This window comes from Anolis sagrei, chromosome 9 (genome assembly GCF_037176765.1).
Source record: "Anolis sagrei isolate rAnoSag1 chromosome 9, rAnoSag1.mat, whole genome shotgun sequence".
Lineage (NCBI taxonomy): Eukaryota > Metazoa > Chordata > Lepidosauria > Squamata > Dactyloidae > Anolis > Anolis sagrei.
The window spans coordinates 25990180-26007837 of record NC_090029.1 but is presented as its reverse complement, the minus strand read 5'-3'; the positions used below and the strand labels follow the sequence as shown (position 1 = coordinate 26007837).

At 41.0% G+C, this 17658-nt stretch overlaps 1 protein-coding gene across 1 annotated transcript in view; it reads left to right on the top strand.

Annotated features, from left to right (window-relative positions):
• Window positions 1-17658, top strand: part of ZNF592 (zinc finger protein 592) — a 40357-nt gene that overhangs the window by 14771 nt on the left and 7928 nt on the right. The window contains exons 3-5 of the mRNA XM_060755338.2: window positions 16202-16380; window positions 16496-16672; window positions 16981-17140. Of these exons, the coding sequence (XP_060611321.2) occupies window positions 16202-16380; window positions 16496-16672; window positions 16981-17140 (516 nt within the window). The remainder of the gene's footprint in view (window positions 1-16201; window positions 16381-16495; window positions 16673-16980; window positions 17141-17658) is intronic.

Genomic DNA, 17658 nt, shown 5'->3' with positions numbered 1-17658 from the left:
TGTGATGATGATGATGATGATGATTATTATTATTATGTGACTCTACACCAAGCATGACTACATTTCCATCCAATCCTATGAATGTGTTCATGGTCTAAACATGAACCGTTCAGTGCTAGAAATCCTTGGTAACTAGTATATTGTTTTTCCATTTCCCTCAACTTCTTAGTGGGATTAAACATTTGAGCCATATCCCAAAGTTTTTGCAAATTATTGTCATAGGTGTACCTTGGTTGGTTTGTTTAGAAGCTTTTCTGGCTCCATTTGTGGACACTGTGAGCCTTCCAGTTCTGCCAGAATCCATTCCAAAATATTAACAGCACTTGGGCTTCAGTTCCATACTAGTTGCAAATAGAGAATTCTATTAATTGGATGTCAAACTGTAGTTTATAATAACACATTTGCATAGCAGCGAGTGAACATGTTCCACAATGAATAGGTAGCCCACTGGAAATATTTATTACATTGAGACTAAGAATCCAGTGGTCTTTATTTATTTAACGATAGTAAATAAAAACTGGTTGAGGAAAAAAACTTGGAAGTGCAAACCGGAAATAATGTCTCATCATTTCCAGATTGTCTTTTTTGGCTGGTTTTGAGCCCAGAATGTGGTAGAGTGACTTGCTATTGGGTAATTTTGCTAAAATTGGCTCCCATCCCCAAGTTAAATAGACTCCCATGCTTGACATGCTTACGTGGTGGTAAGTTAGATTATTTCTCAGTTAAAGTGGTGAGGATTGTTAAGCTCACAGGGTCAGCACAACCTTTTGAAACCATATATTTAAAGACACTCCAGTCCTACCACAGGAATGGAACAGATGTCATTAGTGAATTTCACTAACACTTTTTCTTCTCACTAGTCTCTCTCCAAACACCAGTCCTGGTAGCATCTCCAACAGGGACCTAACAGCCATTTTGGTTTAGTGTTTGCAAGAAGATTTGTAATATCATGGTTTGTTGTTTTTTAATTCTTGCAAATTAGTCACATGTTTGAGTAGAGTGGCCTCTGGGTTTACTTTTATCATTGGCCTCCCGAGCGACAAGAGGGTCTGCCTCTGCAGCACAGGACAGCTAGACTCCATACCGCATATTCTCCTGCAACGTCCACTCTACCAGGAGCTAAGATCCAGCCTGCTAACACAAGCCATAGATTCACTGAAGAACCGCAGCGATTCTGACAAAGTGATTTTGCTTTTAAATTGCCAGGACTTTACCTGCTGCCTTTCAGTGGCAAGATTCCTGAATGAAGTCTGCAAACTGAATGTGTAGCAAACGAGAAGCCCTTTTTTATTACGTGTACTATGTTTTATACTCTCTGCCATGTTATGCCAATAAAGGCTTATTGTATTGTATTGTTACTTTTATCATTGTTCCCTGTTTTTGGACAGTGTATTAGCATTTGTAGTCTGAATGTGTGCTTATGGTTAAAAAGGCCTTGAACATCTCTAAGAAATTATTTGAAATTCCAAAGTGCAACCTCGCACTTATATTGGTATGAACGAGTTTAATTTAGCTTTTGAAGATTCATTAAATGAATTGGTGCATCTGCTGAATTATGCAGTGTTGGCTATTATCTACTGGAAATGATTGCAACACAACAGGTGTGTTGGAATACAAGTCCCATAAATGGTTCTGGCCCAGTTTACCTGTGCGAACGTATCTCCCTGGATGACATTGAGATAATCCGGAGAGGCCTTGCTCTTGGTCCCACTTCTTTGCAGGCGCGACTGGTGGGGACGAGAGACAAGGCCTTCTCCGTAGTGGCCCCTCGGCTGTGGAACGCCCTCCCCAATGAAATTAGATTTGACCCCACCATACTGGCCTTTCATAAAAAACTTAAAACCTGGTTGTGGGATCAAGCATTTCAGCAATAGATGGAGCAACTAGGACGAGATTGTTTTTAGTGACCCACTATGGACTAACCAGGACCATGAGTTTGAATTGGCGTTCTGTCTTAAATTGAATGTGCATAAGAGTTTTAATTGCTGTTTTAATTGTAGTATTTTACTTGTATATTTTTGGCATCTAATAGTGAGATGGACGGGATATAAATACTCAAAATACTGTATATACTCGAGTATAAGGCTAGTTTTTCAGCCCCAGTGTTTCTCAATCTTCCGAATGGCGTGACCCCTTAACACAGTTCCTCATGTCATGGTGGCCCCCAACCATAAAGTTATTTCCATTGCTACTTCATAACTGCAATTTTGCTACTGTTATGAACCGTAATGTAAATACTGGACCAAATTTGACACAAATATCCAATATGCCCAAATTTTAATACTGGTGGGGTTGGGGAGGGGGGAGAGGAATTGATTTTCTCATTGTAGTTGTAGTTGCTGGAATTTATTGTCCACATACAATCAAAGAGCATTCTGAACTCCACCAACGATGGAATTGAACTAAACGTGGCACACAGAACTCCTATGACCAACAGAAAATACTGGAAGGGTTTGGTGGGCATTGACCTTGAGTTTTGGAGTTGTAGTTCACCTACATCCAGAGAGAACTGTGGACTCAAACAATGATGGATCTGGACCAAACTTGGCACAAATCCTCAATATGCCCAAATGTGAACACTGGTAGAGTTTGGGGAAAATAGACTTTGACACTTGGGAGTTGTAGTTGCTGGAATTTATAGTTCACCTACAACCAGAGAGCATTCTGAACCCCACCAATGATAGAATTGTGCCAAACTTCCCACACAGAACCCCCATGACCAACAGAAAATATTGGCGACCTCTCTGACACCCCCTTGCGACCCCCTCAGTGGCCCCAACCCCCAGGTTGAGAAACACTAAATTAGATTAACTTTGTTGTTGCAAACTTTTAATTCTCTTGATTGCTGAACAGGTTTACACAGAGGAAGAGTTCAGCTTGATATTACTGATTCTCAATACTGCAGAGTCAAATCCTCCAGATTTGTTGTTATGACATCGTTCTCACTCGCTTAACCCTGATTTGTAACTCCACACTTGTAGTATTGGCTACATCTGTTGTAGCAATGTGGAAGCCTTCTGTCCTGTACTCAGTCCTGTCTCTGATCCCTCTGCAATTATTTTGATGTTTGGGCGTCTTCAAATACTATAATGTGTTGCTTTTGGACCTTTTAAAAACCACTTCCTTTGCTGTTTATTGCCTTTACCGCCTCCTCGTGAGCACTAGAGCTGTTTTGTGGCCATTTACCAGTTTATTCAGAGATCAGAGAAACACCAGATCGGAGAAACACCAGATCCCAGTTAATGTTTTTATTATTATAAACAAAGTATAAAAAGTAAAAAAAGAGAGAGATAAAAAAGAAGAGGATAAAGAACATTTAAAGTGGGGGAACATTGTAATAAAAGAAAACTAGGAAATTGCAAAAAAAGAAAATAAAGGAGAAAGAAGAGATTGAAGAGGGAAAAAAAGGAGAAAAAGGAAAAAGAAAAGGAAAAAAAGTTTTTGAATGGCTTCCGTTCTTCTTCCTTACGTTTGAGTCTGTCTGTTTTCCCATTCTATCAAATTTTCCTTTCCCAATACTAATCTATTTTTAGTATGCCAATTTCTTTCTCGTCTTGTCCTATAATTGGTGTTGTATCCAGTTAATGGTTTTTAATAACCTTTTGGTACAATTTTATTATAGGAATAGTACCAATTCACATTAGAGGCCCTTGGTGGTGCAGCGGGTTAAACCGCTGAGCTGCTGAATTTGCTAACCGAAAGGTTGACCATTCGAATCCAAGGAGTGGGGTGAGCTCCCGCTGTTAGCCTAGCAGTACAAAAACATGCAAATGTGAGTAGATCAAAAGGTACCGCTTCTGTGGGAAGGTAACTGTGCTCCATGCAGTCATGCAGTCCACATGACCTTGGAGGTGTCTGTGGACAATGTCGGCTCGTCGGCTTAGAAATGGAGGTCAGCACCACCCCCCAGAGTCAGACACAGCTAGACTTAATTCTGCAGAAACATTATCTTCTCTTGTTGCAGAAAGGTACAAAAGTTACTTAAAATCATAGTATAGCCCCCCAGTGGCACAGCGGGTTAAACCGCTGAGCTGCTGAACTTGCTGACTGAAAGATCGCAAGTTCCACTACCGAGAAAGGGCCTTCTCAGTAGTGGCCCCTCGACTCTGGAACTCACTGCCCAAGGATATCAGACATGCCCCAACTTTGGCAGTCTTTAGGAGGAGCCTGAAAACGTGGTTCTAGTGTGCCTTCCCAGAATAAGGTAATACTCTCAGCAATAGGTCCTCTAAATGCACTTTATCATTGATTTAGGATTGTTTGCTTGCCCCATCTTTCGCCGAAATTCTATCCCACTATGTTACCTTGTTCATGCCCAGCATTATTTTTTAATTTTTAATTATCACATTTGGCCCAGCCATAGGTTTTTATATGCTTGTTACTGTTACTGTTTATTGTTTATTTTTTGTTTATGAGATTTATTTCGATTGTTTTGTATTGATGTTTTGTTATTGCTTTTATTATTCTTGTTCTATGGGCTCGGCCTCATGTAAACCGCACCGAGTCCCTTGGGGAGATGGTAGCGGGGTATAAATAAAGTTATTATTATTATTATTATTATTATTATTAAGTTTGAATCCAAGAAGTGGGATGAGCTCCCGCTGTTGGCCCCAGCGTCTGCCAACCTAGCTGTTCGAAAACATGCAAATGTGAGTAGATCAATAGGTACTGCTTCTGTTGGAAGGTAATGGCGCTCCATGCAGTCATGCAAGCAACATGACCTTGGAGGTGTCTACGGACAACGTTGGCTTAGAAATGGAGGAGATGAGCACCACCCCCCAGAGTTAGACATGACTTAATATCAGGGAAAACCTTTACCTTTATTATATATTCACAATTCCAGGTACTTACCCTTGAGGAAAGGATGGGGATCATTTCACAGCATTATGTCCTGCATTCTCTGGATCAGACATGGGTAGGCTGTTAGGAATTGTGAGAGTTGAAGTCCAAAACACCCGGAGGGCCAAAGTTTGCCCGTGCCTGCTGTAGATTGACCCCCTCTCCCCTGTACTGATTTAAAACATAGTTAATTGGGTTTTTAAGCACTAGCCCTAACTGTACTTAACTTTGATCAAGGTTTACAATTTTCCAAATTTTGAAAACTACCATGGAAATTGGTTTTGAAAGCACATGTAAGAAAAAAAATGGATTGTTTAAGACTGGCTGCTGACAAATTTTAAAACATGTTGAAGACTAGATGTTTGAGCCAAGATGGGAAGTAACCGGGCACAACAGAAAGTAAATTTATGGCATGTGATTTAGAAAACGAGCATTATGTGTACAGAAGGAGAGCGTTTGCAAGGGAAGTCGCAGAGGCTAGTACCAGTCTGCTCTACCAGACTGGAGTTCTGCATTTTGTGTTGCTGTTCCTTGCGGTAAAGATTAAGGCTTTCAAAAAAATAAAATGCATGAATTAAAGGTTTTGAACAATTTCCTGTTCAGGCTCAGTTTTCTTCAACGATCTGTGAGCATTCAAAGGTGTCTCCTTATGAAGAGAGTTAAAATTTAAAAAAAACCAATTTGCATATCATGTTAGTATATGATTCATTTTATAAGTATGTAAAAGAGAACTAAATAGACTTTGCTGATTACATCTTAACTGTCATTTAATGACTACAAACGCCTTCAGAAACTATTTCGGCTGCAGGAGAGCAGATCAACAATTTGTCTTCGTAACTTGTAATAAGTACGGCTGCCAAATGGTACCTGGTAGAACCAAAACATACACACACATACATACCATACATTTATAACAGTCCTGCAGCTGGTAGTGGGATTAGCCAAGTTTTGCATTGCTGCCTTTTTGTTATTAAACTTCAGAAGCACATCCTTAATTATACTGTCAATTAAAACTGTATAGATGTGCTAAAACATCTGAGAGGCTCCATCTCAAATCTTCCCATGCCATTGAGAGCAAGGACATCTACCTAGTTGTTTATCAACTGTTTCCAGCTTTACTTGCAGTCTGGATCAGGGTGTTTAAGGTCAAGTTTAAAAATATATATTTATTTTTATTTTATTGTTTACCTCTCTCCCCTTCCCTTCCTGGACATACAATTTATACAGTAAACTGCAGAAATTACATTTGAAACACCACTTAGTCTCATTTTTTCCACTCCACAACTTAATACATTCTCTAAATAATTCCTAACTAGATTCCACATGTTCTTAATTATTATAACATTTTGTCTATATTGTTCAATTTACAGTGGTTTTTGAGTTATGCTAATCCCACAAACAAATATTACATTTTTATTTATATAGATTATGATTTGAAGATTTAACATCCTATTAAGGCTTTCATGGCCAGAATCACTGGATTATTGTAAGTTTTTTGGGCTATATGACCATGTTCCAGAATCATTCTCTCCTGACGTTTCGCCTGCATCTATGGCAGGCATCCTCAGAGGTTGTGAGGTCTGTTGGAAACTAGGAAAATGGGGTTTATATACCTGGAATGTCCAGGGTGAGAGAAAGAACTCTTGTCTGTTGGAGATAAGTGTGTATATTTCAGTTGGCCACCTTAGTTAGCATTTAATGGCCTAGCAGTTTCAAGGTCTGGTTTCTTACTGCCTGGGGGAATCCTTTATTGAGAGGGGATTAGCTGTCCCTGGTTGTTTCTTGTCTAGAGTTCCTCTGTTTTGTAGTGTTGTTCTTTATTTACTGTTATGATTTCAGAGTTTTTTAACACTGGGTTGTTGTAGGTTTTTTCGAGCTATATGGCCATGTTCTAGAGGCATTCTCTCCTGATGTTTTGCCTGCATCTATGACAAGCATCCTCAGAGGTAGTGAGGTCTGTTGGAACTAGGAAAATGGGTTTATATATCTGTGGAATGACCAGGGTGGGACAAAGAACTCTTGTCTGTTGGAGCTAGGTGGGAATGTTTCAACTGACCACCTTGATTAGCATTTGATGGCCTGGCAATGCCTGGGGCAATCTTTTGTTGAGAGGTGATTAGATGTCCTTGTTTTTTCCCCTCTGTTGCTTTGCTGTTGTAATTTTAGAGTTTTTTAATACTGGTAGCCAGATTTTGTTCATTTTCATGATTTCCTCCTTTCTGTTGAAATTGTCCGCATGGTTGTGGATTTCAATGGCTTCTCTGTGTAGTCTGACATGGTGGTTGTGAGAGTGGTCCAGCATTTCTGTGTTCTCAAATAATATGCTGTGTCCAGGTTAGTTCATCAGGTGCTCTGCTATGGCTGACTGCTCTGGTTGAAGTAGTCTGCAGTGCCTTTCATGTTCCTTGATTCGTGTTTGGGCAATGTTGCGTTTGGTGGTCCCCATGTAGACTTGTCCACAGCTGCATGGTATATAGTAGGCTCCTGCAGAAGTGAGAGGATCCCTCTTGTCCTTTGCTGAATGTAGCATTTGTTGGATTGATGCAGGCAAAACATCAGGAGAGAGTGCTTCTGGAACATGGCCCGAAAAACCTACAGCATCTCCTTCAATCGTTCTTCAATATGCCTGTACTCTGTTACATTCCTATATCATGTGATTAAACACACCTCTTTGTTTACAACCATGCCAACACTTGTCCTTGACCCCTGGTAAAAAATGGGAAAGTTGTGCAGGAGTCTGTATTACATTTGTAACATCTTCCTTTTTGATTCCCTAAGTGCATTATATTTTATATATTTTTTCTGCTATATTGCTTATTTCCCTTTGGATATCTTCCGTCTCAATTTCCATATCCATTCACCACATCTGAAATATTTCTTCTATTTCTTCTTTTACTGTTATAATTTGCTCGTCTCCTGCCACTTTTTTCTCCTCTCTCAAACATTTCCTAATCACCTTTTCAAATGGACTGTCCTGTTCTCTAATTCTCTCTCCATCTAAAATATTTTGTCTTATTCTTCAACATTGGATCCAATTTGCTGCTCCTATCCAATTCTGAATTTCTTTTCACTCTAAGGGATTCCCGTCTTCTGTGTAACATGGAGAAGATCTTGACCTAAAAACCCATGCTTTGTTCAGACCAGCAGAATCTCACAGTTTGAAGAACTGTGGTACATCCCATGCTTGGATTCCAGGAAAATAATAATAATAACAACAACAACATGCTTGGCCCCATGTAAGCCGCTCCGCGTCCCCGTTGGGGAGATGGTGGCGGGGTATAAATAAAGTTTATTATTATTATTAGGAATGAGGCAACACTTTGTCAAAGTGATTGCTTTTGACTGTGCTGAATGCCTTCCACAATCTGAGCACCAGAAGCCTGTGAGTGTATGTCCCTTCAAGTCACCTGTCGGACTATGGCGACCCCATGAATTTCGTAGGGTTTTCTGAGGCAAGGAATCCTCAAAGGTGGTTTTGTCAGTTCCTTCCTCTGCAGATTCTGGTATTTGTAAGCGGACTCACATTCAAGTACTAACCAGAACTAACCTTCAGCACCCAATATTAAAAGGGGATGTGGATGTGTAGACATCTAAAATCAGCAAAAATCTAGTTGTGCATTGTGTTGATTTGTCAGGACTGTTGAAGACACTCTGGAAATGTTAATATTCTAAAGCTTAGAAACTAAAAGAGCTTTCAAGTGGGGTGGGGGCTTTCTCTGACCCGGTGTAAGAGAAAATTTTATTTTTTGTAATTGCTTAGAATAGGTGTATTGGGTCTCATTGTTGTTCCTTCTGCTGCCAAGTTCTTAGTAGGAGAGATAAGGGCAGAAGGATTGTCTTGCCAGGCCTTTCATTTTGCCATGTCATTGTGATGATGGAAAGCTGAAATTGGCAGTCATCACTCCTGCTGGAAAACAACATGGATATTTCATGCACACTTTTCATAGGATGCATAGGAGCCCCCAGTGGCATAATGGGTTAAAACCCTTGTACCAGCAGGACTGAAGACCGACAGGTTGGAAGTTCAAATCCAGGGAGAGCATGGATGAGCTCCCCCTGTCAACTCCAGCTCCCCATGCGGGGACATGAGAGAAGCCTCCCATAAGGATGGTAAAACATCAAAACATCCAGGTGTCCCCTGGACAACATCCTAAATGTATTATTAAATCAATTAATATTACAATATAACGGTGTAGTACAATATAGTAATATATAATACTGACATTGTACTATGCTAATAATTTAATATATTGTATGTATATATGTCTTGTAAGCCAATAAATAAGACCATTAAAATACATATATTAAAAATCACAAACCTAAGATGAAAACATGTTGAAATCATTCATACCCATAAAATGCATGTTTAGATCCATAGATTAAAACTGATGGGGTATATAGATAGGTAAAGGTTCCCCTTTGACATTAAGTCTAGTTGTGTCCAACTCTGGGGGTTGGTGCTCATCTCCCTTTCTAAGCCGAAGAGCCGGCGTTGTCCATAGACACCTCCAAGGTCGGCATGACTGCATGGAGAGCCGTTACCTTCCTGCCAGAGCGGTACCTATTGATCTACTCACATTTGCATGTTTTCGAATTGCTATGTTGGCAGAAACGGGCTGAAAGCAGAAGCTCATGCCGCTCCCTGGATTTGAAACTGCAACCAATGTAGTAATATTTAATACTGATATTGTACTATGCTAATAATACACTATAATATATTGTAGGTAAAGGTAAAGATTTTCCCCTGACATGAAGTCCAGTCGTGTCCGACTCTAGGGGTTGGTGCTCATCTCCATTTCTAAGCCGAAGAGGCGGCATTGTCCATAGACACCTCCAAGGTCATGTGGTCGGCATGATTGCATGGAGACCCATTACCTTCCTGCCAGAGCGGTACCTATTGATCTACTCACATTTGCATGTTTTCAAACTGCTAGGTTGGCAGAAGCTGGGGTTGGCAGCGGGAGCTCACGCAGCTCCCTGGATTTGAAACTGCAACCTTTAACCCACTGTGCCACCGGGGGCTCCGTCTTTGGCAGATGGCCAGTTCTCTCACCAGATGCAACTTGCAGTTTCTCAAGTCGCTTCTGACACGGAAAAAAAAGGATGTGTATTGCAGCACTGAGTTTCACGTGAAGGGGCATTTTCTGTTTCAAAATGGAAGCTAAATTTAATAGATAAGCAAGTTGGAGGGAGCATCTTTCAAAGGGTACTGGGCTCACATGTAGATAAAAATGGAATCCCAAGACCCTTCCCTTACTGTACAACACATCCTCTGTAAGCAGGCACCAATCATCTGGACACATTCTTGCTGGCAAAGTTATTTTTTAAGACCACGGCTCCTTTGATCCAGCCAGAGTGACTTGTAGCCCTGCAGGCTGAGACATTTGGGGAGTTACAATCCACTGATAATTTTTCCAGGCTCTGGACTCAGTTTCCCACAGCTTGTAACTGTGAGGAGTTGCTGGCTTTCTGTTACCTGGCATGCACAGAGAAGTACTTGAAAAGAGGCAGGGAAAATGTCAGCGCTTGATCCCCTAAAAGTCTGGCATGAATCACAACAAAGGACGCTCTCACAATGTCTCTGTAATAAATGAGTTTTCTCTGGAACTCTGGGCTTGTCTAGTGAGTGCTTGCCAGCGAATAATGGGGCCATATGTTTTTCTTCTGGCTGCCTCGCAGGTAGATTAAGAAGAAATAATGCGTTGGGCACCTCTCTCTCTCTGGCAAGGGTTTTGGCCTAATTACGAAAAGCAGTGACTAAGTGTGATTGAGCTTTCCGTCTTTTTCCTGGAATGACTGACTCAGCAGAAAGCTGCTTTATTACAAGAGGAGAACCAGAACATGTTAGCAAGCCAAAACCTTTCTCAAGTGAAAGATTACTCGAGAATCTAAATCAGGGGTCCTCAAACTAAGGCCCGGGGGCAGATATGGCCCTCCAAGGTCACTTACCCGGCCCTCGCTCAGGGTCAACCTAAGTCTGAAATGACTTGAAAGCACACAACAACATCAACAATTCTATCTCATCAGCCAAAAGCAGGCCCACACTTCCCACTGAAATAGTAATAAGTTTATATGTCAGAACTCAGATGCCTTAAAGAGCCCGACACAGTAATGTAAACAAATCAACAGTTTATTAAATCAAAGCAAACAAGACCCAGAGACACTTCCTTCAGTGTCTCTGGCCCAAACTCAAAGTTTGCAGCAATTTTTAGCTTAAAAAACGAACTAAGCAAATAAACCAGATTAAACTGGCAAATAATCCGGGTTAAACAAGAGTTCAAACAAAATGCACCAAAATCACACAGTTCAAAGATAAAGCCAAAACAAAACGCTGTGAAGAGAAGCCGTCGTCCAAAAACAGTCCAAGGTCGAAGAAGTCCCAGTAGAAGATGTTAAAGTCCAAGAAGCAGAGTCGTCGTCAGAAACAGTCCGTGGTCAAGGAGAGGGGAAATCCACACTTACGAGAGTTCAAGCCGGTCAGCACACGAAGAATACAGCAACCTGCAGTTCCAGGACCCAAGCCCAACAAGAAAAGCGGCAGCAACAAAGCCCAAGGCGCGTATCCAACACTTTGCCTACTACAAAGTTCCAAACTTTCAGTGCCTTCATATATCCTACAACTCATCATCAGTTGATGAGCTGCTCTCCGCCCTTTCCTCATCGCTGTCAGCTGTCTTATCCATTACAGCTGAGCGCCAACACCCATCTCTCTAACTCTTTCACCTTATATCAAGACTTAAGTCTCCCCATGAATCTCTGGTATCCCCAAACTGCCAATCCCCAAAAAAGCCCTCAAATGTTTCACTGGATGTGGATTGCATGCACACATTCCTGACTTCTTGCACTTGAGTCCAATCCAATGGTTCCCCTTCATCCTTACTACTCCCAACCCATTACTTCCAGTAAAGCCCATGAAATCCTCATCTTCAGTGGGAGCACTATATATGTCCCAGATCCTTTTCCTCTGACATTCTTTGTCTGACTCCTGCTCTCGAGTAATCCGTTTGACACCTCTACTCCCATCTCCCTCTTCCTCCTCACACATTTCACTCTCTGAAAAACCTTCGAAAGAGTCTTCATCTGTGGGAGACATAAGTATCTCCCGGATATGCTTTCTTTATTGTTCTTCCTCAAGCACCAGAGCACCTCGTTTCCCTCCTCTCCTACTCCCACTAGTAGTAGTATCATTGCCAGCAGACTCTACTACAACATTATATTTATAAAAATTGTTCTTCATTTTAATTATTATATTGTATTTTTTGCCCCACAAATAAGATATGTGCAGTGTACATAGGAATTCATTCCTTTTTTTTTTCAAATTATAATCCGGCCCTCCAATAGTTTGAGGGACTGTGACCTGGCCCTCTGTTTAAAAAGTTTGAGGACCCCTGATCTAAATAAAGGGAAAATTCGGGAACTGGAATGACATAGTTTCAATGCAAGATCCTTTGCCCATCTGTAGAATTGAAGAAGTGTTTTTTGTTCCTCATTGTGGACTGTACGTAGGCCACACAGTCTCTTAAAATGACTATGAAACATGATTCCATTACGCAATCAGTATTTTCCCCTTTCTAGTGATAGCTTGCATCTAGGTCAAAACCGACAGCGAGATACTATCTCCATTGAGATTAAATTGACATATAATAGTGACCAAGCCTCTGAGTTCATTAGGACTCATCATCTGGCAGGATGTTCAAAGAAGATTGGGAGCAGTGCAGGTTGAACATCCTTAAACGTTGCAAATTATGCTGCAGATATTATATTTAAAAAGATAGCACATTTTGGGGAAAAGCAGAGTCCCAAAAATGTTCTTGATGTAGAATTTTTTTAAAGGAATTAGAATAAGCAAATTTAAAAGATTTAGAACAATTGAGGTAGTATGCATGTAAGAGCTTGAAAAGCTACTTTTTAAAGATTATAGCTGCTAGAATTCCCAACCAACAAAGCCACCGGGGATTACGTACTGAGAGTTGTAGTCTAACAAATAACTGCTCAGGTTCTGTATTTTATATATGTACAGGTGCAGGAGAAACTGTGACATTTTGATTGTTCACAGTCGATAAACCCAAACCCCATCCTACACATTTCTGTTGGAACAAGTACCTATCACACTAGGCTAGTATTGCTTTAACATCTCTTTATAACGGCACTCCATGCAGTCATGCCGGCCACATGACCTTGGAGGTATCTATGGACAATGCCAGCTCTTCGGCTTAGAAATGGAGATGAGCACCACACCTCAGAGTCAGACATGACTGGATTTAATGTCAGTGGACAACCTTTACTTTTTATATATGTCAGTGGTTCCCAACCTGTGGACCGTGACCCACTGGCGGGCCCCGAGACTTCAGATAAGGTCCATGGCTCTATATTATTAAACTAACTGTACCTGCCACGTGTTGCTGTGGCCAACCTTCTCTCTCTCTTTCTCTCCATCTTTCTTTCTCTCTTTCCTTCCTTTTCTACCTCTTTCCTTCCTTCCCCTCCCTTTTTCTTTCCCTTTCACTTTCTCTTCTTTCTTCCTTCTCTACTTATTCTTGGACTTCAACTCCCAGTAGTCCTCCTGACTGATCTATCTACCAATATCGATCTCTGTCTTATCTATCTGGAGAATTGCAGGGAATAATAATAATAATAATAATAATAATAATAATAATAATAAACTTTATTTATATACTGCTCTATCTCCCCAAGGGGAACTCAGGTCGGTTTCCAAGTAACATCACCCAAACATACAAAGTAAACAGCATGACATAAAATTAACAAAACAACATGAGCCTAAAATTATCACAATAACACATATATATTAAAAATAATCCTGCCTGTTCAGAGCAATTAAAAGGCCTGGGCAAGGCTAGTGCAAACTCAAAATATGAGGGGACTGGGAATTGAGTAGAGTGCTATAACAGGCTAACAACAATAGCAGGTACAGGTCTGTGGCTGCTCATTTCCAGGGCCTATTAGAGGCATGATCGGGGTAATAGGTAGGGAGTATAAGGTCATATTCAGCAATGTTTGGGGCTGGGCTAGAACTGGTCATTCTCAAAGGCTTGGTCTTCAAGCTCTTACAAAAGGAGGGGAGGGACGGGGCCTGTCTGATTTCCTTTGGAAGGGGCCACCACCAAGAAGGCCCTCTCTCTCATCCCCACCAGCCATACTTGTGATGGTGGTGGGAGCGAAAGGAGGGCCTCCCCAGAAGATCTTAAGAGTTTGCAATGGTTCATAGAAGGAGATGTGATCGCAGAGATAGGCGGGGTCCGAACCATTTAGGGCTTTATAGGTCATTAGTTGCAGTCCAGGAATAGGAAATTGGAACTATGCAGGGATTGGGATGCTCTTAAAGAAATCCAAGGAGAAGCAAGCTTGCATCTTGGCAGCAGTGCATTCGGAGCATCCTCCTCCCCTAAAGGGCCTAGTCTAGGGGATGCTGGAAGCTGTCGTTTTCACACATGCACTGTATTGTCATTGAGCTTTTTTGGATTTTAAAGTCCTTTCCGCTGGTTTTTTTTTGTGGGGGGGGGGGTTATGACTGATGGTCACTTGTTGGTCTGTTAGGGGTGTCGTGTCCAAATTTCATGTCAATTAACCCAGTAGTTTTTGAGTTATGTTAATCCCACAAATGAACATTCGATTTTTGTGGGCGAGCAGATGGCAACTATTGGATTGCATACGTTTTGCAGCAGAAACAAGAGCTGATGTGGTCTATCAACTGCAATTTTCTGAATCGTCACCTCATATAACCAAACCGAATCAAAAGTTGACCAAAAATTTATTCATAACTCTTTTGGTACTCATGTTGGAGAGTAGTCCCTGGTCAAATGGTTCCTAGTCAAAAAAAGGTTGGGAACCACTGCTTTGTATGGAATTCTGAAATATTCCGAAATCTGAAATTGTCCACATAGGTTGTAACAATAGTGACACAGTTTCTTTCCAATGGTTCAGTTTACATAAACTTTGTTTCATGCAGATATATTTAAAATATTGTGTATAAAATTACCTTCAGGCTATGTGTATAAGCTGTATATGAACCATATTAATTATATGTTTATATTTTAGTCTCATCTCCAATATATCTCATTATGTACATATAGCAAACACTGGTATTCTGACCCCCCCCCCCTCGCCAAATCCAAAATGCATCTGATCCCAACCATTTCCTCGATCTGAAGCACTGGATCATTTCAAGGGTGGCGAGAGGCTGTCATTGTGTTGTCATTAACTGATTGTTCTGTGGTATGCAATTTTGAAAGGGGAATAGAATGACATTAGGCTCTGTCCTTTAAACAACTTGGAAGGGTTTCTCTTTTGTACAAAAGCGAAATTTGAGCAGATAGGTCTTTGCCGTTGAGCTTCACGGTGCACACCTTGCTGGGAGACATTGGACAGAACCATACCTCACATATATCTTTGTGATTCATCTTCTTTGTTTGAGGTGACTCCTGAAATCATAGTTCAAAACAGAATGTCAGCATGAAATGGAAAGAACTTCTTAACTTTTTCTCCTTATGTTAGCAATGTTGGAGAAAGGATGCTGTGGTTCCAATTTGAAAGGTGACTGGGGACACACACCAGTTTTGATGGTTTAAAGTTAGAGAGAGAAATGGAAATATGTGCCATCCCTGCCACTAGACATCTCTGCTTTTCTTGTCTTTCCTCTACAATTGTTGGTTCAGTACGTAGTTCCTTGGCCAGTTGCTTGTCAGATTTTTAAAATCCTTACTAAAAAAATAGTTGGTTGTGTGCAGGAAAGAGGAGAGAAGTGATGGGATCTGAGAAGCTCTATATGGTTCTGACCCAGCTTACTTGTCCGAACGCATACACTCCTACGTCCCACCTCGTAATCTGGGGAGGCCCTGCTCTCGCTCCCATCAACAGCACAAATGCGTCTGGCAGGGACAAGAGACAGGGCCTTCTCGGCTGTGGCCCCCGCCTATGGAACACACTCTTAAATGAAGTAAGATCGGCTCCCTCCCTCCTGGCTTTTCGAAAAAAATTAAAATCATGGTTCTGGGACCAGGCCTTCGGACAGTAGGTGTATGTAGCATTTTAGAGGGACATTGACTGGAATGGCGATTTGACTGATGAGACTGTTTTATTGTTTTAATGCTTGTTGATGTATTGTTTTAATTATGATTTATATTTAATTGTGGTTTTACTATTGTCATTGTTTGTATTGACGTCATGCTCAATGTAAGGCATTGAATCTTGCCATTATTTATGTGTAAACCTCTTTGAGTGCCCCCAGGGGTGAGAAAGGCAGGATATCAATACTGTAAATAAATAAATAATAAAATAAGTGCCAACAATGATTTGGGAAGACGGCTTGGCTAATGGGAACCTCTTTCTTTTTTTCGCCCTTTAGACGTGTCAGGTGTGCCAGATGCTGTTGCCTAACAAGTGCAGTTATTGTGCGCATCAAAGAATCCACACTCACAAATCCCCTTATTGCTGCCCTGAGTGCGGTGCCATTTGCCGGTCGGCGTATTTCCAAACCCATGTCAAAGAGAATTGCCTGCATTACTCACGCAAAGTTGGCTACAGGTTTGTATTAAATGCAGAGAGTGGTAGGATTTAGTGAAGCAAACATATGGGAATCTCAAACCCATTTCTGACTGCAGTGCTTAATTCAATAGCTTCTCTGTCTCTCTCTCTCTAGGTGCACTCACTGTGGGGTTGTCTTCATGTCCCAAGCAATGCTCAAAGTGCACATTCATGAGAAACACTGCGAAGTGTTCCACAAGTGTTCATTCTGTCCCATGGCCTTCAAGTCTGCAGATAGCACCACCGCTCACATCACTAGCCAGCATCCTGCAGAACCTCACAAGACATCTCAGTAAGTGCCTGTCTGGGTAAATATTCACATTGTCCACAACAGTCTGGCAATTCCTCTTCTTTCTCCAGTTTGTAATCCACATCTTTTGAGTTGTCCAAGGCCTCTTTCTAGTGCAAAGAACTTTTCCAAACCATTCCAGCCCTTGAGATTCTTATATCTGTTTGTTTCCAGAGGAAAATGTTATGTCTCTTTGGCATTATTTCTTCCTAAACAACATTGATTACTGGAATGGAGTTTTGTATTATTTTAATGCTCTGTTTGGGAGATTAATATATGTTATTGTGAATTTCCCATTGAATTTTCTCCAGGGTGATCTACAAATGCTCTTGTGAGACCGTCTTTAACAAGAAGAGGCTTCTGCAAGAACATTTCCAACAAAACGCCAACAAGCTGATGGTAGGAGTATTCAAGTGTCCACATTGCCAGTTGGTGTATATGCAGAAACTCCAGTTAATGCAGCATGTCAAGGTTAGTTCCTGAAGACTACCCCTTTCCTGTAATCTATGTTTTGAGCAAGCTATTTGAACAAGGATGAGACCGTGATTACTAGTCTCAGTTGGAGGCCTTCCTCATAGTTTATTAATTTAGATGTAACTGTAAGCTGCCGTTTGATCAGACCAGGAAGCAATTACTTAAGGGCACACAAAGGAAAAGAGAATATTCAGATTCCTCCAGACCATAGAATAGCTTTTACATTATCTACAACAAGTGTATTATTCTAATAGAAACTTAAACTGATAATGTTGTGTTTTTTTGATGTTGTGGTAGAATAGAAAGTGATGTGGAAAACATACAAGGGTTTTCCCATTTAGGTAGCATATTACCCTAAACCTGACCCAAACTTGGCACTTGGAAGGAAATGGAATGAGGACGCTCATCTCTAATCTTCACCACAGCGCCAGTTGATGAGCTACTGATGACTGGCACTGCTCATTTGCTTCCGCTGGCTTCCCACTACATAGCAGTGATACCAACTTCCCCCAAGA